This window comes from Eleutherodactylus coqui, chromosome 3, assembly GCF_035609145.1.
Source record: "Eleutherodactylus coqui strain aEleCoq1 chromosome 3, aEleCoq1.hap1, whole genome shotgun sequence".
Taxonomy (NCBI): domain Eukaryota; kingdom Metazoa; phylum Chordata; class Amphibia; order Anura; family Eleutherodactylidae; genus Eleutherodactylus; species Eleutherodactylus coqui.
Window position 1 is genome coordinate 20,530,105 of NC_089839.1, and position 24,049 is coordinate 20,554,153.

At 44.1% G+C, this 24,049-nt stretch overlaps 1 protein-coding gene across 3 annotated transcripts in view; it reads right to left on the bottom strand.

Annotated features, from left to right (window-relative positions):
* LOC136620472 (zinc finger protein 585A-like) overlaps positions 1 to 24,049 on the bottom strand; it is a 51,439-nt gene that overhangs the window by 10,396 nt on the left and 16,994 nt on the right. For 2 of the 3 annotated variants that reach the window (XM_066595260.1, XM_066595259.1), the window contains exons 6-8: positions 1,199 to 1,393; positions 999 to 1,122; positions 858 to 922 (exon numbers count right to left, since the gene is read on the bottom strand). In XM_066595260.1, coding sequence (XP_066451357.1) covers positions 858 to 922; positions 999 to 1,122; positions 1,199 to 1,393 — 384 coding nt within the window. The remainder of the gene's footprint in view (positions 1 to 857; positions 923 to 998; positions 1,123 to 1,198; positions 1,394 to 24,049) is intronic. The other variant, XM_066595261.1, reaches the window with a different exon arrangement.

Genomic DNA, 24,049 nt, shown 5'->3' on the forward strand with positions numbered 1-24,049 from the left:
TTTGCACATATTTAAGATATTGCAGTTGGAAATGTGAAAAAATGACGATTTTTTCAAAATTTTCCCAATTTTGGCGCTTTTAATAAATAAACACAATTTCTATCGGTCTATTTTTTCCGCCTAAATGAAGCACAACATGTGGCGAAAAAACAATGTCAGAATCGCTTGGATATGCAAAACCTTTCTGGTGTTTTTCCATGTTAAAGTGACACATGTCAGATTTGCAAAATTTGGCCTGGTCATTAAGGCGCAAACAGGCTTGGTCACTAAGGGGTTAACATAGATAACTGAATTGTCAGGAAACGTGATGTCTTATGACAAAACGGAGGTCATTTTCAGATTCAGTGTACCGAAAAATATACAGATTACGTGGAATAACTAAAACAGCTCTTTAAAAAAATTCTTTTTTTGCAGACCTGTGTAATCGTTCCATGTAAATCCCCTTTAGACCTATTCTGTATTGTTATACTTGTTTTACACGGGATGAGAACTGCACAATTCTTGTTTGCCAGACGAGCGAACGAGCTGCTAACGCCATCACCAGCACATCCGCACTCGGCAGCCTGTTTCTCGTTGACAATCCTGCAGTTCTTGTCCGCTAATCGTTCATTGTTCCACATTCCTATGTCACACAATGAACGATCAGGGGTTAAACTGCAGGATAAGCGCACAAGCCGCCGCTGATCCTTATGCTGGCCGAAACTGAGCAACAAACGAGAAGCGCATGATTCTTGTTCGCCATTCAGTCGTTTTCTGCATTTAAACTGAACGTTCGTCTCAAAGGGTTGGGGACAATTTGGTATTGAATGCAGAACCTTCAGAGCCTTCTACAGATTATAGGGAGTTTCTCCACGTACCGGATAATCCTGTGGATGGAGAGGACTGGGGCGGCTCTCTGGTGATGTCCTCTTACCGGATCTATCTGTAAGACACACATACAGTGACTGGACCCCATCTTCAAGTACTTAAGGTCATGTGTACTTCTATGTGTCTAATACCTTGTGATGTGAGGGGCTGCTGATCCTCCATCATGACCTCCTTGTACAGATCCTTGTGTCCTTCTAAATACTCCCACTCCTCCATGGAGAAATAGACGGAGACGTCCTGACACCTTATAGGAACCTGACAACACAATATACAGTCATCCTCCACAGCCCTCCTGTTACTGTATAATGCCCCCCATTCCCCGTAGTGTCACCTCTCCTGTCAGCAGCTCAGTCATCTTGAGGACATGTTCCAGGATCTTCTGCCCATTGAAGTCCTCATGTATCGGGTAGTGAGTTGAAGGCCCCGTTATTGGGTTCAGGGTTCTTCCATGACCTTTAGACACAAAGTTCTGCCAGAACTCACTAGAAGTCTTCTTCACTGCTGTATAATCCTGATGAGAGATGGACTAATAAATGGTATTACATACATCTACAGAGTCCCTCAGCTTCTCAGTCATGTCCATCTGTTAGCATATAGAAGAACCAGCTTTTGCCCTTGACCTCTTCCTCGTGAACTTCGTATCACACTTTCTAGATGCTACAAATCGTAACTATCTTCATAATTATTATGTTGCTAACCCGTCGCTAATTAACTTATGTTATAAACCTCTTTCTTTATCATATATTTTTTGTGTTTATTATATAAACCATTCTAATAATCCCTGTATTATAATCCTATTAGTGAAGGAACTCTTTGTAAACTACATTTGTAGTATCACCTTCAGGTACAAGGACCACCAGACTGCTAGCGGAACTCACTCTGGAACAGCCACATAGAACTGACCTTGTAAAAACAGTCCTCCCTCAAGTCTATTCCGGCTACCTTCAACGATTGTCTCTGCGATTTATTGATCTTCATTACAAAGCAGACCTTGAGGGGGAACGGCAGGCTTTCCAACTCAAACGGGTACTTAGTGGGTATTAATGGTATTTGTGGTATGAATGCAGTTCCCCCTTCAGCACATCCAGTGATTACTGTGGCATCAATAACATTTCCATGGAGAACTTGTATTTGTATTCGGGCAACAAATGTAGGTGAAACCACAGGATTATTAGGCACCACCCAGCCATTACAACATTTTGGAGGGTTTGGGTTGCTTAGTAACATAACTGGTGCGCGAACCTTAAAAATGAGGTTATGCCGGCGGTGGGAGGGAGGGGAACTGGTTGGGTTGATGGTGTTTAGGAATTCCACAGGATAGTTTACTGCATCATCAGCTTGTAGTACTGAATCTATATTATATTGCGTTTCTTCTTTGAATGATTTCAGCAGATCATTAATGGCGGCTGCTTTCTCATATTTGGGAGTGAAAAACACACGGTTGTATAACATATTTATAGGCTGTGATGTGAGAGATGTCGGGGTATACCTTAGTAGTACATTCTGTAAGAGATCTCACCACTATGGCTAAGCTTGGTGTTATGATGATCTTACCTTCAAGTGTAGAGTTTTTCATCTGCCATTTTAAGTAACATCTCTGAAAAATGCCCATCGGAAGCGTCACCTCTATAGAGAACCCTCACATTTGTTACCATGTATCCCCAAAAATAAGACACTGTCTTATAAAAAAAATGTGCCCAGAAAGAGGCAGTGTCTTATTTTCAGGGGATGGGGGCAGGTGTTTATACTCACCTGGTCCACAGCGTCCCAGTGCCTCGCACTGCTGGTCTCTGGTGGCGATGCAGAACTTTGCTGTGGCCTCCACGCTGAGGTATCTTGTTTCTGGTGACGGGGCTTTGAATACCCCGCCTCCAGCAAAGCGAGTGCTGTGATTGCATCGAGCGCCAGCCAATGACAGCCGGCGCTCAATGAGCCAATCACAGCCATTCAGTGATATCATTAACTGATTGGCTGTGAAAATTCGAGTGCCGGCTCTGATTGGCTGGCGCTCTATCCAATCACAGCACTAGTTTTGCTGGAGGCAGGGTATTCAAAGCCCCTGCTGGCCAATTTCCATACGAATAGCGAGATGAACGACTGTTGGAAACCTTTTTTGTTTGGGAAACCCCAGAATTCTCCAGACGGCCCCAGAACTGCTGATGTATCGACCACTTTAATATAATGTGATCTCATCGCTATCATTTACAAGACCAAATGAAGCCCGGCCGCTGCCTTTATTAACCTTCTAGCTTGTGACCCGCGACTTCGTCCGCGTTGAGTTCATATATATACATATATATATATATATATATATATATATATATATATATATAATCTAATCTGTGTTTTCCTGTATATTGAACTGTAAAAAGTTGAAATAGTGAAAGGAATGTGACTGCAATATGCCGTGTCAGCACAGTTCTGTATGTTTTTGGTCCTGTCATCTGTTGCTAGGATATAAAGGTTTTGTGGGCTGTATACACGCGAGCACGGAACATAAAGTTGAGCATTAGATGCGTGACGCTCAGCATCTAAAATCTGGTGGACGAGAGTTTGCTCTATTGTCTCGGCAGTTCTAAGAGACGCATGATACTCAGGATCTAAGGTCCGGCAGTCCTCAGTCCACCCCCATATCTATATATATAAAATTGAATGTATGTCTGTATGCGTGTCTGTCTGTCTGTTTGTCCTTTATGCGCTACTACACCATTCATCCGATCGCCATGAAACTTTGGGAAGTTGTTGAGTACACTCCTGGGAAGATTACTGGCATAGTACAACTATCGTATGATAAATGGCGCGCGTGCGAGCGTCGTCGACTGTGATTGGTTGTTATATTTTATACTGCTGAGGTAACATGAAAGCTGTGCTGTGATTGGTTGTTATATATTATACTGAGGTAACATGAAAGCTGCGCTGTGATTGGTTGTTATATATTATACCGCTGAGGTAACATGAAAGCTGCACTGTGATTGGTTGTTATATATTATACTGAGGTAACATGAAAGCTGCACTGTGATTGGTTGTTATATATTATACTGAGGAACCATGAAAGCTGCGCTGTGATTGGTTGTTATATATTATACCGCTGAGGTAACATGAAAGCTGCACTGTGATTGGTTGTTATATTTTATACCGCTGAGGTAACATGAAAGCTGTGCTGTGATTGGGTGTTATATATTATAAAGCTGAGGTAACATCAAAGCTGCGCTGTGATTGGTTATATATTATACTACTGAGGTAACCTAAAAAAACTGCGCTGTGATTGGTTGTTATCTAGATATATAAAAACGAATGTATGTCTGTCTGTCTTCGCAGCAACGCGCGACGGGTAAGCTAGTCTATATATATAAAATTGAATGTATGTCTGTCTGTCTGTTTGTCCTTTATGCGCTACTACACCATTCATCCGATCGCCATGAAACTTTGGGAAGTTGTTGAGTACACTCCTGGGAAGATTATAGGCATAGTACAACTATCCTATGATAAATGGCGCGTGTGCAGGCGTCGTTGACAGTTACGCCCCCCCCCCCACGTAGATCGTTTGATTTCCATCATTGCCACTAATTTTCTCACTTGCCGATGTCGTAGAAACATGAAATTTGGCACGAGCATTGATTATGTCATAAATAGGAAAAGCTAATGGGTCCCAACTTGATTATTCAATTCTAGCGCCAAAGAATTAGCGTCCAAATTTTACATACGAAATCTAATTCTCAAACTTTCCAATGTCATAGAAACTTGAAATTTGGCACGAGCATTGATTATGTCATAAATAGGAAAAGCTAATGGGTCCCAACTTGATTATTCAATTCTAAGCGCAAAAGAATTAGCGTCCAAATTTTACGTACGGAATCTAATTCTCTCACTTCCTGATGTCATCTATATATATAAAAAGTAATGTATGTCTGTCTGTCTGTCCTTTTTGCGCTACTACACCATTCATCTAATCGCCATGAAACTTTGGGAAGCTGTTGAGTACACTCCTGGGAAGATTACTGGCATAGTACATCTATCCTACGATAGGTGCCGCGCGTACGAGCATCGTCGACAGTTATGCCCCCCAGACAAAGATCGTTTGATTTCCATCTCAAGCACAAAAGCAAAAGGCATTACGAGCAACGGGATGAGTGTTCAACTACAAAATGATGCATCCGCCGAACGTTTCGCAAGACAATTGCTGGATATTGAGAATGCTGAGGTAAAATGAAAGCTGTGCTGTGATTGGTTGCTATTTCTTATTCTGCTGAGGTAAAATGAAAGCTGTGCTGTGATTGGTTGCAATTTCTTATACTGCTGAGGTAAAATGAAAGCTGTGCTGTGATTGGTTGCTATTTCTTATACTGCTGAGGTAATATGAAAGCTGTGCTGTGATTGGTTGCTATATATTTTACTGCTGAGGCAACATGAAACCTGTGCTGTGATTGGTTGCTATATATTATACCGCTGAGGTAACATGAAAGCTGTGCTATGATTGGTTGCTATATATTATACTGCTGAGGTAACATGAAAGCTGCTGTGCTGTGATTGGTTGTTATATATTATACCGCTGAGGTAACTTGAAAGTTGCGCTGTGATTGGTTGTTATCTAGATATATAAAAACAAATGTATGTCTGTCTTCGCAGCAACGCGCGACGGGTAAGCTAGTCTATAATAAAAAAAACTAAATCATAAAACAAAAATACATATTTGGTATCGCCGCGTCCGTAAAAGTCCGATTTATCAAAGAAGTACATTATTTACCGCACGGTGAACGTCATCTGAAAAAATAAAGAAATAAGAACGCACACCAAACACTAAGGCCTGAGACATGCACACTGCGTATAGATGTTTTTCACTGAATATGCCGCAGCCGCTCCTAGTCATATATCACAATGACTGTTAAGTTTCGCGCATGCACCGGACATGGATGCCTCTGCATTGGACCATTGTACACGCTGTAGCCACTCCCAGTCCCACACCTGCCACCATGGAGTAGTATGTATGTTACACAATGGGTGGAGGTACTGTGTTTTTAATTACCTGTGCACTGTATATAGTGTCTGTTGTTTTTTCTTGGAGTTAGCTTGACAAAAACTCCGAAGGGAGTTGAAACGCTGCTCTGCCTTTTTGTATGGATTAATAAAGAAGCACTATTTTGGATAACTGGCTGTGCTGCTCAATTTATGCTTTATTTGGATGTACTGTGCAGTCCCAGGAGTCGGGACTCTTTGAGCTTTTGCACCCCAGTTCCACACCTCACACCCATAGGTGTACTCCAGCGGAGTGCTGCTACATCTATATTTTTTGGTAGTATCGTTACAGACCCCTCTTCTTCAAGAGCATTTGGAGGAAGGGATTCAAAATTTATGAGGAAACAGGGTTGTGGTTATTGTTCTTCTTTACTTTTGGTGGCTAATTTAGAACCATACTTAATTTGAAGGCCCTTAACCCTTGAGTGACGGAGCTTTTTTGCTTTTTTCCATTTTCGTTTTTTCCTTTTCCCTTTGAAAAAATCGTAACTCCTTTATTTATTCATTGATCTAGCTGTATGAGGGCTTGTTTTTTGCGGAATGAGTTGTATTTTTCAATGGTATAATTTAATGTACCATATAATGTACTGAAAAACGTAAAAATTTCTAAGTGGAGAGAAATGAATAAAAAAAACAACATTGCGCCATTTTTTGGTGCGTCCTGTTTCTACGGCACACAAACTAGAACAAAAATGAAATGATAACCTTATTCTATGGGTCTGTACGATACCATATGATTACTAGGATAGCAAACGTAGTTTTTGTTTTTGCTATACTACTTGTATTTTTTTAAAGCTCTCTCACACACACAAATAATTTTCTGCTGTCATCTTCTGAGCATAATAATTTGTATTTTTACACCGACATAGTTATGCGAGGGCTCATTTTGTGCAGTAAATCCTGTCGTTTCTGTTGGTACCCTTATTTAGTATATACAACTTTTTGATCACTTTTTATTACAATTGTTCTTGGAGACAGGGTGACCAAAAAATTGCATTTCTGGCTTTCTTTATTTTTATTTTTTGGCAACGTTCATTCTGCGAGGAAAATAATGAGTTATTTTGATCAGACTTTTAGGGATGCGGCGATACCAAAAATTGATTGTTTTACTATTTAGATTCTTTTATTGTAAGTATGGCAAAAGGTTGGTTTTTTTTTTTACTTTTATTTCTTTTTTTTTAATAATAAGCAAAACTTTATTGCTTTTATTTTTATACTTTCTTTTAGTCCCCTAGCGATGCTTAGTTGGCTTATGTAGTACGATGTAATGCTATAGCTTTACATCATACTGCATTCTGATAGGCAGTCTACCAAGCCCCCCCTACGGGGATAGCTTAATAGGCATACTGCAAAGACAGCCCTGGGGCCTTTCAGAAGGCCCCTGGCTGCCGTTACACCCACACGGTTCACCCAATCTCACCCCCGGGGGGTTGTACGGGACCCCCAAACATCATTCGGGAGATTTAAATGCCGCTGTCAGAATTGACAGTGGCATTTAAAGTGTTAACAGCCCTCAATCAGCCACGCGGTGTGTCAGGGCTGTTGCCTGCAGGTGTCAGCTGTAATAAACAGCTGACACTCAAGATATATGGAGGGAGATAGCAGCGTCATCTCACTCCATATACGTCAATGACAGGACGTAAAAAAACACTATGGGGCCGTCACTAAGGGGTTAATGATTTTATCAGCATTTTTTTGTTTTAAAATGGAAATGATTAGATCGACAATTCCTCTAATTGGTAAATCTAATGTTTAGTGTGCGGTGGACCTGAAGGATGCCTACTATCATGTACCCATTCATGCTGCATATCAGAAATGTCTTAGATTTGCAGTAATTATGGATACGGAGATATTTCATTTTCAATTCATTTCTTTGCCTTTTGGTGTCCCCTCGGCTCCAAGAGGTTTTTTTTTTAAATAAAATAATGATTGAGCTAATCGCTTTCCTTAGAACAAAGGGTGTGAACATAATTCCCTATCTTGATGACCTGCTAATCATATCAAGGGTGTAATGGATATACACAATATCTATAGCTCAGTCTTCAGTCCAAGACAGTGGACATACTCTCCCATATATCTGTAGTGGACATACACTGTCCTATATCCTTTATATACTCTACATTCTTCTATATACCTATGACAGTATTTTTCCATTCCTTGTTTACTGTTACACATATATCTTTTTATATCTTTATATACCCACTTCCTCATACAAGAATATACAGTGAAACTCTGCTTCCCGATTCCTAGCAGACTTTAGCAGAAGCAAGCAAGATACATGAAACCGCAGCCTTAACATGACCGCATTTAGCAAACGCACTAGTCAGCATAAACAGTTTCAGCGTAACACATGCAAATAACCTCTGCAATACAAGTTTTAACCTCTGGTCATATTTGACTATCCACACGTGGTCCCAAGCATCATTTGACACCAACTCGCTCATCCTGCTTTTGCCCCCACCATTGAGTTCTTAAAAGATGCCTCCCATTTCCTGACTGATACCATGAGATGGGCAACGCCGAAAACCACAGATGACCGGATGCAGGAAGAACCTTAAAAAGCTTATCCAATAATCTATCCGTAAGTCTTATCTATGGATTCTTTGGCCTGCCCATAAAGGGCAGATATGTTTAATGCTATAAAAGAAGCTACATGCCCACTAATAAAGCAGAATAATGAGGAGGTTTTCATATGCTAAACTTGTGTCCGTGTGATTTCTTCCCTCTGTGCGCACAGCCTCTTAACATTAATTTGGAAGGGTGCAAACATTCCTATTGATCACGCTGGGGACCCCCAAAGGTCATCCACAACAAGGGATTTAAGTTCTATGGAGCTTCACCACTCTTTTTGCATTTAGGTTGGCTTATCAATTATAAAAAAAACGCAGCCTAGATCCGTGTACCCAGAAAATCTTCCTGGGGGTTCTTTTAGACTTCCCAAAAGGCTATTCTTTTTTTATTTTACCAGAACCTAAAATAAAACATATCCTCTCAATTGATAAATTTAAAAAGAACTGGGTTTCTATAAGAGAGGCTATGAGGATCCTGGGGCAAATGACAGCTTGTTTCCCAATGGTTCTATGGACTCAGTTCTGTTGTAGACCCTTACAGCAAAAAATACTCTACTGGGGAAAAAAAGCAATTTTCCATAGATCGCAAATTTAAACTATCATCCTCAGTGAAAAAAAATCCCTAATTTGGTGGTTGTCGCCTGCTAATCTTTGACAAGGAGTCCAGTGATCCCTGTCCCCGTGCATAGCAGTAAACACTGATGCTAGTGAATTAGGCTGGGGAGCTCAGGTAGCAAAGAATCATAGAATGGTAGAGTTGGATGGGACCTCCACGGTCATCTGGTCCAACCCCCAGCTAAATGTAGGATTCACTAAATCATCCCAGACAGATATTTGTCCAGCCTTTGTGTGAACACTTCCATTGAAGGAGAACTCACCATCTCCCATGGTAACCTGTTCCACTCATTGATCACTCTCACTATCAGAAAGTTTTTTTCTAATATCTAATCTGTGTCTCCTCCCTTTCAGTTTCATCCCATTGCTTCTAGTCTTTTCTTGTGCAAATGAGAATAGGGATGATTTCTCTGCACTGACAGCCCTTCAGATATTTGTAGACAGCTATTAAGTCTCCTCTCAGCCTTCTTTTTTGCAAGCTAAACATTCCCAGATCCTAGAACTGTTCCTTAGAAAACATAATTTGCAGACCGCTCACCATCTTGGTGACTCTATTCTAAACTTGCTCTAGTTTGTCTATGTATTTTTTAAAGTGAGGTGCACAAAACTGGACACAGTATTCCAGATAAGGTCTGACTAAAGAAGAATAGAGGGTGATAATTACCTTACACAATCTAGACTTTATGCTTCTCTTAATACATTCCAGAATTGTGTTTGCCTTTTTGGCTGCTGCATCACATTGTTGACTCATGTCCAGTCTATGATCTATTAGTATACCCAAGTCTTTTTCACATGTGCTACTGCTAACCCAATTCTTCCTATTCTGTATGTGCTTCTTTTATTTTTCATGCCCATATGTAGGACTTTGCATTTCTCCTTGTTAAATACCATTCTATTAGTTGCGCCCACTGTTCACGCTTTTTAGCTCTTTTTGAATACGCTTTCTCTCTCTCTTCCCTAGTGTTAGCTATCCCTTCTAGCTTTGTGCTGTCAGCAAATTTGATCAATTTCCCATCAATTCCCTCCTCCAGATCATTTATAAAAATATTGAACACCACTGGGCCTAGTACAGAGCCTTGTGGTACCCCACTTGATACATTCTTCCACTTGGATGTGCAGCCATTTATGACCACTCTTGGACTACGATCACTCAGTCAGTTGTGATGCCACCTAATAGTTGCCTTGTCAATCTCATATTAGGTAATTTTTTTCAATAAGTATGGTATGAGATACTTTATCAAATACTTTACTAAAGTCAAGATATACTATATCCACCGCGTTTCCCTGATCAACCCAGTCGGTGATTCTGTCATAGAAGGAAGTTAGATTCATCTGGCATGACTTGTTTCTTACAAACCCATGCTGGCTCAGGTTAATTACTCCAAGTACTTGTATACATGCTGTTTTTCATCCAAGTACTTGTATACATGCGGTTTAATAATTTGTTCAAAGATCTTTTCCAGTATAGAAGTCAGGCTCACAGGCCTATAGTTTCCTGGATCCACCTTCTTCCCTTTTTTGAAGATAACATTTGCCCTTTTCCAATATTCTGGGACTTCTGCTGTTCTTCGGGAATTTTCAAAGATTGTGGTAAGTGGTTCTGCAGTTAGCTCCGCTGCTTTCTTTAGTATCCTAGGATGTAATTCATTCAGCAGATCCACAGGGCTCCTGGTCAACATATGTTAGCTCTCAGTCCTAGAATTATATAAAGCTTAGAGCAGTCTGGGAGACTTTAAATCAGGCCGGGGATTTACCACGAGGGAAGATCAAATACTGTTGAGGCTAGATCCATCCTTTTTTCCTAAAGTAATGTCCACATTTAACATGGAACAAGAGATAGTTTTGCCCTCCTTTCTTCAAAACTTTAAAAACAACAAAGAACGGTGTTTACACAATCTAGATGTCCGTTGTGCAGTCCTGACATATTTACCAGTCGCACAGACGTTTAGAAAATCAGATAATTTATTTCTTCAATTTAAGGGACATAAATGGAAAGCAGCATCAAAAGACACCATTGCTGGATGGATCAAGACAGCGATTCAGGATGTTACAGTACTAGTAGTGCGCACAGGTACGCACGGCATGGGACTCCCTGACCCTCACCCACGCCTATGTCCCTTCCTGGAGGTAGCCCGAAAGCTGGACAGGTCCAGGCTGCCAACACTGACCGTACGCTGCCTAGTGGCAGGACAGGAAGGAACCGCCGTACCTATGCAGATGACAACTTACTAGTACCGACAGGCTAGGCCGATAGAATAAACCAACACGACAGGAAGGATAAACAACTTCAGAAGGGATTTATGAAACACCCTATGCACCCTCCAAGAACTCTGTAAATCCAACTAATAAGCTGGAGGATTAATGACTTGCGTTATGGCAAAGGGACCGATAAAACATGGCGCAAGCCTTACCGAGGGGAGCTTCAATTTTAAATTCTTTTTGGACAGATAGACCTTCTCACCAACCTCAAATGGTTCCGACACAGTGGACCTTTTACAACTACGTAGTTGCATACAACTACTTGCTTCCTCCAGATTCTTGTGCACACCATTCCAGACCTCCCGCAACATCAACAGCAGGACAAGCTGTAGGTACTGGAATGGAAGTCAGGAACTGGGGATGCTGACCGAACATACAGAAGAAAGATGACACCCCCGTTGCAGAACTGATACGATTATTTATGGCAAATTCAGCCAAAGGTAAAAACTCTACCCGACTGACCCTCTCGCCCACAAAAAGACGCAAGTATTGTACTAGGTCTTGATTTTTACGTTCCGTTTGCCCATTCGCCTGCGGATGAAACGCTGATGAATAAGACCGAGATGTTCCCAAGGTTTTACAGAAGGCCCTCCAAAATTTGGTCACGAATTGCACCCCCTGATCCGAAACTACATTGACCGGTATTCCATGCAAACTTATAATCTCTCTAATGAAAATCTCTAATTCAGCGGCAGACAGCGATTTTTCCAAAGCAACAAAATGCCCCATTTTCGAGAACCTCTCAACAACTACCAAAACGGTGGAACAACCTTGTGGCAGAGGCAGGTCAGTGACAAAATCCATGGACACGTGCAACCATGGACTACCAGGTACTAACAGCGGCATTAACGGTCCCTCAGGGCTCTTACGGCAACTCTTACCATGTGCACAAGCTGAACACCGATTTACGAACTCCCGGACCTCCTGTGCCATGCCGGGCCACCAGTAGAATCGGGAACATAGCTCAAGAGTCCCCTGGACCCCCAGATGCCCTGCAAAAATGGTGAAATGAGACTCTTCCAGAACCAACAAACGCAGAGACATCGGTACAAATAACTTCCCTGCCGGTACCCCCTCCGGGGCTTCTTGTTAATATCCCTGAAGCTGAGCCGGAAGATTCCGTGTCAGGGCTGCCACCACGACACCGGGCGGGAGGATGCCTTCCAGAGAAGAGTTCTTAACCTCCGGAGTCGCAAAACTGCGGGAGAGAGCGTCAGCTTTTACATTTTAATCTCCCGGCAGGTATGCGACTTTAAAATTGAATCTCGAGAAGAAAAGCGCCCACCTGGCTTACCGCGCATTAAGACACTTAGCATTCTCAAGATACACTAAGTTCTTGTGATCAGTGAAGAGGTTCACCAGGTGTCGAGCCCCCTCCAGAAGATGACGCCATTCCTCAAATGCCCATTTTATTGCCAACAGTTCCCTGTACCCAACACCATAGTTGCGCTCGGCGCTACTGAATTTACAGGAAAAGAAGGCCCACTGACTATACACTGAACGGCCTCCCAATTCCTGGGAGAGGACTGCCCCCACCCCAACCTACGAAGCGTCTACCTCCACGAAAAAGGGCTTCTGAGGGTCAGGCTGAGCAAGCACCGGCGCGGTGGAAAAAGCCTTCTTAACTTGCTCAAATGCTTCTGTAGCTTCTAGAGACCACAATGTCATGTCGGCTCCTTTTTTCGTGAGATCAGTCAGCGGTTGTGCAATCACTAAAAAATTTCTGATAAATTTTCTGTAAAAGTCTGCAAACCAAAAAAAGCGCTGAAGAGCCTTCAAATTATCTGGTTTAGCCCACTGTGTGATTGCCGCAACCTTGTCTGATGCCATATACACATTAGTTGGAGTAACGATATACCCAAGGAATGACAGGCGTTTGACCCTAAATGAGCACTTCTCCAATTTAACATACAATTGGTACTGCCATAGCCGCTCTAACACTAAATGGAGATGTCTGACATGCGTGTCCCAATCCGAGTACACCAAAATGTCGTCCAAATAGACAACCATAAAAAAACATAGATAATCGTGGAAGACCGCGTTAATAAACCTCTGAAAAACCGCAGGGATGTTGCATAACCCGAAGAGCATAACCAGACACTGAAAGTGCCCCAACGGGGTGTTGAACGCGATCTTCCACTCGTCACCAAACTTAATACGTATAAGATTATAATCCCCCCGTCAAGCTTACAGAACCAGCGTGCTCCCACCACCTGATTCAACAGATCAGGGATCAGAGGGAGCGAGCATTGATTTTTTTATGGTGATCTTGTTTAAAGCCTGAAAGTCAACACAAGGCTGCAAAGACCCATCTTTCTTTTCAACAAAAAATAGGCCTGCTCCAGCTGGTGACTTTGAGGGTCTGACATGTTCCTTGGCTAAAGCCTCTGAAATATAGTATTTAAAAGCCTCATGCTCCCGACCCGACAGATTAAATATGGCCCCCTTAGGGATGGGACTATCCTGGACCAGATCAATCTTACAATCCCATTCACGGTTTGGGGCTAATATTTACGAAAGCTTCTTAAAGAACACATCTTGAAAAGCCTGTAAATAGTCCGGAATACTAATAGTATCGGTGGAGCACAATGTAACAGGCACTAGATGATCCTGACAGCACCCTCCCCACCAAACTAGCTCCAGAGTAGTCCAATCGAACTGAGGATTGTGCGTCCTTAGCCACGGCAATCCCAGAACGATATCCATGGGCATCTTCTCCATGACCAGAAATGAAATAACCTCCGAATGCAATGTGCCCGCCATGAACTGAAGTTCTGGTGTCCTCCACCGCACTACCCCTGCGGACAGAGGGGTTGCATCGATACTGGTAAAGTGGATCGACAAACCTAACACGGTAAAACTTGATAACAGTGGTTTTGCGAACTGCAAATGCATAAGGTTCGCGGCCAACCCAGAATCAATAAATGCCTGTCCCACCCTGTGAAGAGCCTTGTAAGGCACACTACAAGGCACCAATAATTTTGGGAGGACCTGACCTCCTAGATGACCCTCCCGACAGTCACCTAGGAGCGGAAGTTTTCCTGATGCTTCCGTATCTGCCGTTCCTGGCAGGACGTGATGTGATGACCAGCCTTGCCGCAGTAGAAACAGAGTTGGTTTGAAACCCGGAACCACCCCCGTTCTTTAGGACTCAACCAGTCCACTTCCATACCATCAGCTCCGGGGGTTGACAATGGGGTACAGGCTGTAGAAGTCGCCAGAGACTAAGCACCACATTCTTGACGATACTCTAGCTTAGCTTACCTTCTAGACCTGAGTCTGCGATCAGCTCTGTCTGCCAATTCCATAGCCTGATTCAAAGTAGAGGGTGACAGATGGGACAGCAATAGATCTTTTACTGCATCAGACAGGCCTACCGAAAACAAATCTTTGAGCGCACAGTTGTTCCATGCAGATTCACCTGAATACTGGTGTAGGGCCAACAACTTACTGACTGCATAACCTGCACGATCGGGTTCATCAAAAATAATCCCGAGCTCAATGACAAAAAGAGTCTACCGACTGCAGACAAGCGTAATCAGCCAGTAAAGAATAGGCCCATGACTTAGGCCCTTCTCTGAGCAGAGACATAACAATCCCCACCCGTTGGGATTAGGACGCAGAGGAACGAGGCCGCAAGCGAAAAAACAACTTACAAGCCTCCCGGAAAACAAAGAATTTTTTCCTGTCCCCCAAGAACACCTCGGGTAATGGGCATTTTGGTTCAAGTACTGGATCAGCGGGCACAACCAACCACTGCTCATGATGGCCGAGACACCCCGAGAGGTCCTGAACCATCCCGGCCAGGTCACGAATTTGATCGGTAATCATATTGTAGGACTCCATTCACACCGTGAATCCCACCTCAAAAAAATGCAGGAAAATATTTTTTGGGCCAGTTATTATGTTACAGTACTAGTAGTGCACACAGGTACGCATGGTGCGGGACTCCCTGACCCTTACCCATGCCAATGTCCCTTCCTGGAGGTAGCCCCAAAGGTGGACAGGTCAAGGCCGCCAACACTGACCCTACGCTGCCTAGTGGCAGGATAGGAAGGAACCGCCGTACCTATGCAGATGACAACTTACTAGTACCTACAGGCTTGGCCGATAGAATAAACCAACACGACAGGAAAACCACAGAACACAGGCAGAACTGGATCGATACAAGGTAATTTGCACTGGAGCAGGACCGAAGTCAGACACACAGGGAACAGAACCAATAAGTGGCAACTGCTATCAGCAGCTGCCAGACTATATTCCGGAGTCTCTCCGCCCCTTGGGCAGAGACCAATCAAGTCGGCTGACTGGAGCTCCCAGACAGCCGCTATAACTAACAAAAGGTAGAGCGTGCGTGCCTCTCATAGCAGACACTCCGCGCCCGCACACCAGAGCACGGCGCCGCCACACGCCGTTCCGAACGTCGGCACAACACCATCCCAGAACGCCGTGGTGAACCGCGCCACTGCCACCCGTGGTCCCTGACCGGCCTCATGGTAACACAGAAGGCATATAAATCCAGAAGTTTGTTGGCCCCAGAGAGGATAAGAGCTTACTCTACTAGGGCTCTCGCTTCCGCATGGGACGAACACAGTGGAGCATCGACAGAGCAGATTTGTAGGGCAACGATGTGTCCATACATTTTCTAAGCATTATCACTTGGATCTCTATTCTGGCAAAGAACTGGCCTTTGGGCAGAAGATCCTCTAGGCAGTGGTTCCCCCCTAAGGTTACAGTCATAATCTGGTATTGCCTCCATGTGTCCTGTCAGGATGGTTGGTATGGTAAAACTGGAATTATTCTTAATTCCTTTTCCATGAGTCCCTCATGACAGCACATACTTACCCACCCTTGTAAATTGCTGCATATTGTGCATTTAAACATAATAGTAAGTTAGTTTTTTCAGCATCAATAAAGAAAACTATGCCACGTATCCGTTATGATAATTTGAAGCCACTGGAGAATGGTGGTGGGAGGTGACCTTAAGAACTCTCCTCTTCCTGTCTCAATGAGCTCAAGAGGGGGCAACCTCCATGTGTGCTGTCATGATGGACTCCTGGAAAAGCAATTAATGGTAAAAATAATTGCAGTTTTCCCATACAAACTTTGACCCCCTTCCTTATCACCCCCTAGGGCTCAGTCACACGGGCGTTTTAACGTGCAAATTTTTGTGCACAGAACGCATGCGTTCAAAAAATAGTGTGACCGAAGAGTGCGTCACGCTGTAAAAAACGCACCTAGCAGAGTTTTTCAGCTGCATAAATTCGCAATGCACAGCAAAATGCGTTTGAATCTTTGAGCATCCAGAACTTGATCCTCGCGCAGCTATTCATGGTCCAGCCCACTATAGGGTGTTATAAATTGGCTGTAATGAGGCCTCTGTTTTATTCTGCTTCGACCTGGATGTGCAAGATATTACTGGACTTGGAGACATGTCGTCGGGGGATATTTTCTTTGGCTGGTTTATGTTGCGTGTATGTAGGCTTTCCTGTTGCATGCCAAAGGATGCATTTGGCTACCTTGCTAGTGACTGACCTAGTGTTAGCAATAGTCCTAGGCCAGTCAGGAGGAGGAGGAGGAGGAGAACTAGGAGGTACTGGGTGCATCCGATGGTGTCACAGCGTAAACATATTGGCCTGTTTTATTCCCTGTATGCGGACCTGAGGTGTTACCCGACAAGTTCATCGCCTTTTGTTGTTTGTCATGTTCTGTGAACTTCTGGAGGTGGTGCATTCCGAAATTACCCACAGAGATTCCAACATGCATGAGTGTGTCTCTGCTGAGGAAAGACTCCCGGTCATTCTGCAGTAAGTTAACATCTGTCTCTAGGTAACATGTATATAATTATGTACTTCTGTCAACAGCACTCACCACACTTCCAAATACGTATATAGTAATTGGTGCACGCCTCAGGAGGGACTGGATCCCAAATCTCATGTGATTCCAGGAAAGATAGATGATAAAGGCAGCACTCCGCACAGCGATAAATAATCAATATGTGACCTTTATTAAGTCCATGGTCCTAAGCGTCAGCAACGTTTCAACCCTGACCGGGCCTTTTTCAAGCTTGAAATGCGGTGGAATCATCAGGGAGACCTGTGACGTTGTTTGGCAGCGTCCTGTACCTTTAGTGATGTCTTCGCCCTCTCTTCAAGATTGGATGGACGTCGCTGAGGGTTTTATGGGCGCTGCACAGTTTACAAACTGCATTGGGGTGCTGGACGGTAACCATATTCATGTCCAAAAAACACCTAACTCTGGGTCTCAGTATTTCATCTATAGGCAGTTCTTTTCGGTGGTCCTCCTTGCTGTTGCTGACAGCAACTATTGATTCCTGCTGGTTGATAGTGGGTCCTTTGGGAGCGCTGGAGATGCTCGCATTTTCAGAGCTTTCAGAATGGGTAGATGGCTGAGGGACGAGCAGCTTTCTGTGCCTGCGCCCCAGAGACTTCTTGGCTCGTCAGGTACAGAAGCCCCATTTGTCTTCCCTGCGGATGAGGCATTTGGCCTGTCTAATAATGTTTTGCGTCCTTTTGCTCGCAGGAACATTGACAGCAGGAGTTAGGTGTTTAATTACCTCACACGTGCCCGATGTTATGTTGAGTGTGCGTTTGGGATTCTCGCTAATCGTTGGCGAGTGTTATTAAATGCCATTCAGCTGGCTCCTGAGAACATATCTGCGATAATTAGCACCTGTGTGGGTTTACATGATTTTTGCCGGCAACATGATACGGTTTCAATACTGTGGCTGCTTTACCATCTCCTTTTGAGGGCAAAGTTTTGGAGGAGCCTGTACAGTATGGTCAGCCAGCACGCTCTGCTCTCCAAGTCAGAACCTCTTTGCAGAGTACTTCCTCTCTCCAAGGGGAGCGCTTCCATGGCAGTTGGACCATGTGCGAGAAGGCCGATGAGCTGGTTTCTCAAGATAGTATAATTTTTTAAGCTGGCTGTGCCCACCTTTTTTTGTATTAGTTAGATCATTATTGGCAATTTGTAAGTTAGGGACTCACGGATAACGAGGACCCTTGATGTGGATTGCGAGCTTGTACTAAATTAACCACCTTCCGCTCGATATAGCAAGTGTGATCTCCCACTTGAGGCCTATTTTATTTTTTTTTGGCCAAGAAGCAGAAGGTGGCCATTGTAGTGATCCAATACCCCGTTTTGGCCTCATCCAACGGAGCCCCCTTTAAAAATGATACGGGAGGTTTTACTTCTTCAACTGTGGCCCTCATCGCATTTTGGTGCTATGTGTGGTCACCTCTATTCTCCCAGGAAATCAGCTCACTATTTGTGTGTATGTACTGCAAATTTAGCAGGCTGTGATTAGGGTTTTTTACCAGCAAAATGACAATTAGCTTGCAGATGTTTGTGCTGTTGTGGGCCATAACCACAAAGCTTATCAAACATTACATTCTATACACTTAGAAGGGCATATTTCGTGTTGCCAGAGACATATGGCTGAGCATTGTAAACTTTTTTTTTCATTTTCTATAGGTATTCTGGTGTGGTTAAAGAGTGCCATTAAACTAAGGATGCAAGACATGTGAATGTTGTCCAGGTAAATGGCAAGGCCACAAATTCATAGTGTTTGTAAGGGTTGCCAATATGACCCCTACCAAAGAATCATGTATATGAGCAGCTCTGGTGCTGTTGCCACACTAGTTATGTTGGCTGATAGAAAGATTTCCATACATCATTTACAAAATTTCCTCCTACCGATAGGTTTATATTTTTCAAATATTCGCTAAACGAGCATATATGTTTTAGAAATATGTTTGATGGCAATGTTCTTGGTGGAGTGATTTCAAATATGTGCATTTTATTTTCATAGGTCTAACCGCAGTGTTGCATTGGCTTACTGGTTGTGTAACCAAAATCAGGTCTTCAGATGTTGGAATATTTCACAGATATCGGCCACCTTTTTTCAAACATGTATGCTTGCCATGCAAAGATAAATCGTTGATTTCTAAGTAAAATGCCCAAACTAACCACACCTTGCATATGTAGAAGCTCAAGTATTGTCGCCTGGACCACCGTTGTAAGCATGTGTTAACAGTGACTATTGTGCCCTACATGCTGCCCTTCTATTAGATGAATGGACTGTGTCCTGTTACCATGTGGAGGTTGCTGGTCTTCCCGGGGCGGCGGTGTGCGGGTCCCAAGGTCGGGGCGCATCCCCCCGGCTTGTTGTCCGGCTGCCGGGGGCATGGGTGCCTAGCCGGCGTGGTGCTGGTGGCACGCGCACCTGTTAGTGCATCTGCCGTGCACGAGCTCCCTTTTATTATGTTAGGAGTTGGCTGTCTCTCTCTCTCCGCCCCTGGGCGGAGGCTTTGTAATGAACGCAGTCTTCCATGACTTTCTGGGGGTATTTTTGGTCATATATCTCGATGACATTCTAATGTACTCCCCAGACTGGGATTCACATGTGCGGCACCTGAGGCTGGTTCTGACCCGTTTGCGTGAGTACCAACTTTTTGTCAAGTTGGAGAAATGCATTTTTGGTACTAAACAAAGTGTCTTTCCTTGGTTATGTGATTTCACCCATGAAGATTCAAAATGGAGTCTGATAAAGTGGCAGCAATTCCAATAGGCCAGGCCAGATAAGCTCAAAGATCTCCAGCTGTTTTTAGGCTTTGCAAATTTCTACCGTAGATTCATTAAGAATTATTCTGTTATTGCTCAACCCCTGACCGATCTTACCAAGAAGGGCCAGAGGCCCTAGAGGCTTTTAGTAGTCTCAAAAGGGCGTTTACTACTGCCCTGATGCTAATACAGCCTGACGCGTGGCGACCGTTTTTCATTAAGGTCGATGCATCTGAGGTGGGGGTGGGGGCTGTATTGTCTCAGGAAGTCAGCGGGAGATCTGGATATAGTCCATGTGCGTTCTTCTCCAGAAGTTCAGTTCGTCAGAACACAACTATGACGTGGGTAATCATGAGTTATTGGTGATTAAGTGGTGTCTAGAAGAGTGGCGTCACCATCTTGAGGGGGTAAGGCATCCCATTACCGTGTATACTGATCATAAAAACTTGGTAAATCTTGCTAATGCCCAGAGACAAGCTGCTCGTCAGGCCAGTTGGGCGTTGTTTTTCGCCAGGTTTAACCTCGTTGTTACATATATTCGAGAGTATCTTGGCACCTGGGGTGGTGGTGGCAGCTGTAGAATCTGATCTCGTTCATCATCTACAAGATTGTCAGCAGGACTCGCCCTTGGGGGTGCTGGAGGGCAGATGGTTTGTGCCAGAGTCCTTGCGACTCAGAGTCATCGAAGAGGCTATCTGGGGGTTCAGGGGACTCTGAATCTTTGTTCTAGACACTACTGGTAGCCAGGCATGTCTCGGGAGATCCGTGACTTTGTTAACGGATGCTCTGTCTGTGCACGCAGTAAAAGTCGTCGGGAGGGGCCTCTGAGACCGTTACCGGTGCCTTCTCATCCGTGGTCACATTTAACAGTAGATTTTATCACCGATCTACCTGAGCCTCAGAAGTTCACCACTATCCTAGTTGTTGTAGACAGTTTCTCAAAAATGGCACATTTCGTGGCGTTAAAGAAGCTACATTCTGCGATTTTCCAAGATTTTTGTAAAAGAAATCATTCGTCTACATGGGGTTCCCGAGAACATTGTATCTGATCGGGGTGTTTAGTTTGTTGCACAATTTTGGCGAGCCTTCTGTAGAAACCTGGGAACGTCACTTTCCTTCTCGTCAGCATTCCACCCGCAAACTAATGGTCAGACTGAGCGGAAGAACCAGGATTTAGTTCAATATTTACGGTTGTTTGCTAGCGAAAATGCTCATCAGTGGGCAGAGTTCCTGCCGTTGGCAGAGTTTGCGCTAAACAACATTACTTGTTCTTCCACTGGAGTATCTCCATTCCTGTGCATATATGGTCAGCATCCGCGCTTCCTTACAGCTATTTCTACTCCATTTGCCAGTCCTGCAGCTGATGTCACCACAGATGCGCTGCAGGGGGTATGGAAAGAAGTACAGAAGAACCTGGAAGCAACAGGGGCTCGTATGCAGTTGCGCAGTGGGAGGAGTCTGTCAGTATCTGAACCTTACAGGATGGGACAGAAGGTATGTTTGTCTTCTAGAAATCTCAAATTGAAGGTTCCGTTTTTGAAACTGGTGCCGCGTTACGTGGGTCCCTTTGTCATCACACGTGTAGTAAATCCGCTTGCTTATGAACTTGATTTGCCAGCTACATGGAGGGTTCACAGGGTTTTTCATAAGTCATTATTCAAACATTTTGTCCCTTTGCCAGCGTCACTTTTTCGGCCCCTAGTGAGAGTAGGGAATCGCCGCCCAGTTACCCCCCTAGGGTTAGCCAGGAGTGAAGGCAAGTAGGCAGGGACAGGGGTTGTGGGTGAGATCTAGGGCACCCGAGCTGGCGTATCAAGGGTAGTATACCATAACATGTCCCCTCTAAACTATGCTTTTATTTCTATGTGAACTACATGTATTGACCTGAGTACATTATAGTTCCAAAAAAAGAGCCAAACGAGGTGCACAATTTGTGTCTAGCAGTGAAACTCAGCATATTGTATTTTTTTGTTATTTTTCTTAGTTTAACTAGTAATGTAGTTCACCAGGTCCAACATGCTCCACCCTCAAATATGTGTACGTCACCTGATGGGTGTTGCAGCAAGCATTTTACCTGTGACATCTGAATGAAAGACTTCCCTGTGTTTGGCTAAAAAGGTCCTGTTGTTTTTATTACAATCTTTTAACAATCAACACATGGCAAATTAGCTTTTCTTTTGTTTTTTTGTTTTTATGGGAAAAACTTGTGCATAACTGGCAGGTATAAATAACGAGCCAACATGGCTGAAATATAGATCTATTTATAAACATATAACATTTCTGGGACGGCACGAAACCCAGCTTCTGTTTCCAGATGATGGACCAACCGGATGGCAATGCAGGGCCTCCACAAGCATAAGTCAATGTGGCATTGAAAGATCCACGGGCGAGGGCGTGGACGGTGACTGTGTGTAGGTGGAAGTTGGGTCGAGTGATCTCTGCTCCATTGTCGGGAAGTGATGGCATGCAAGTGTTTCAGACAAGTAGGTGGTCTGAAACAAGGTTAGGCCTTAGTCACACGGGCGTTTTTTCACGCGATTTGCGCATCGCATGACGGATGCGCATGCGCAAATCGCGTGACCGGCGCCGAAAAATCGGCCCAAAAATCGCCCGAAAATCTGCTCCTAGCCGCGTTTCATTAGAAACGGGCCGGAGCTGTCCAGCGCATTGCATTCAATGGAGCCGGCAATACAGCGGCTCCATTGAATGCAAGCGCTGCGGGCAAGTGTGGGATGAATTGTCGGGGAGGGGTTAAATATATAACCCCTTTCCTGCAATGCATCCTTAAATGTGAAAAAATAAAAAAAAAGGATGTACTCACCAGCTCCAGGCAGCTGGAGATCCCGGCGGCCGGCTTGCAGTGGGTGTGAAGGAGGTGTGACTCAGACTGGCCCCTGATTGGCTCAGCGCTGAGCCAATCAGAAGCAAGTCTCAGTCACACCCATTCATGAATTCATGAATGGGTGTGACTGAGATCAGTCTCTGATTGGCTCAGGCTGAGCCAATCAGGGGCCAGTCTGAGTCACACCCCTTCACACCCACTGCAGGCCGGCCACCGGGATCTCCAGCTGCCTGGAGCTGGTGAGTACATCCTTTTTTTTATTTTTTCACATTTAAGGATGCATTGCAGGAAAGGGGTTATATATTTAACCCCTCCCCGACAATTCATCCCGCGCACGCCGGCAGCCCATTGCTTTCAATGGAGTCGGCTGTATTGCCGCTCCATTGAATTTAATGGGCAAACATTGTTCTTCTCTGCCACAGCTGTTACAGCTGTGGCAGAGAAGAATGATTTGTCTTCTGTATGTTCTCAATGGGGTCGGCGCTGCTGCCGCCGGCCCCATTGAGCGCATATAGAGAAGAGAACAGGAATCGCAGATCGCAGATAGGTGCGATCTGCGATTTCTGTTCTCTAATTTATCGGACGAGCGCATAAAAAGCGCTCATGTGTCCGATACCATTGCAAAGCAATGGTTTTAAAAAATCGCCGGACGCATGCGCATGCGCAAATCGCGGCAATAAACGCCCGTGTGACTAAGCCCTTAGGCAAAAGCAATAACATAGTGTGAGCAGGGTGCAAAAACAAGGAATACATTCAACTCACTCTTTTCATTCCGGGCACTGATGCTGAAAGAACGCCATTGCATCCTACATGTTACTTGGGCAACATCCTCCCACAGCACAATCTTCGGTCCGTGGTTCTTATACGCGCTACAGCGCATATCCGACAAGGCGGGCCGCCTCTCCACAGCGCGGATCAAATCATTTTCCTCCATATTGTTTTTTTTTGTTTTTTTTTGTTTATATAAATGTCAGCCGTACTTCACCGACTCAACCAGGACACTTTTCTAGTGGACGCATAGAGGCGGGGAACATACACCCCTAATTAATCGAACACAGTTATGAAAAATTCGAAGGTCATAGCTTTGGGGAATGGAAGCGGCAAGATTTACATATGCTTTAACCAAGGGGAGCGTACTTAGCAGGTGTGAAAGCACATGAATCGAGGTCCAACATATTTACAGACGATTACAACATGCAGGTCGCGATGTAGAAAATTCAAGCAGGCGAAACAAGTATATTAACAAGTGTAATATTCTATGTTTTGGCATAAAAATGGGTGAACTATTTTAGTTTTA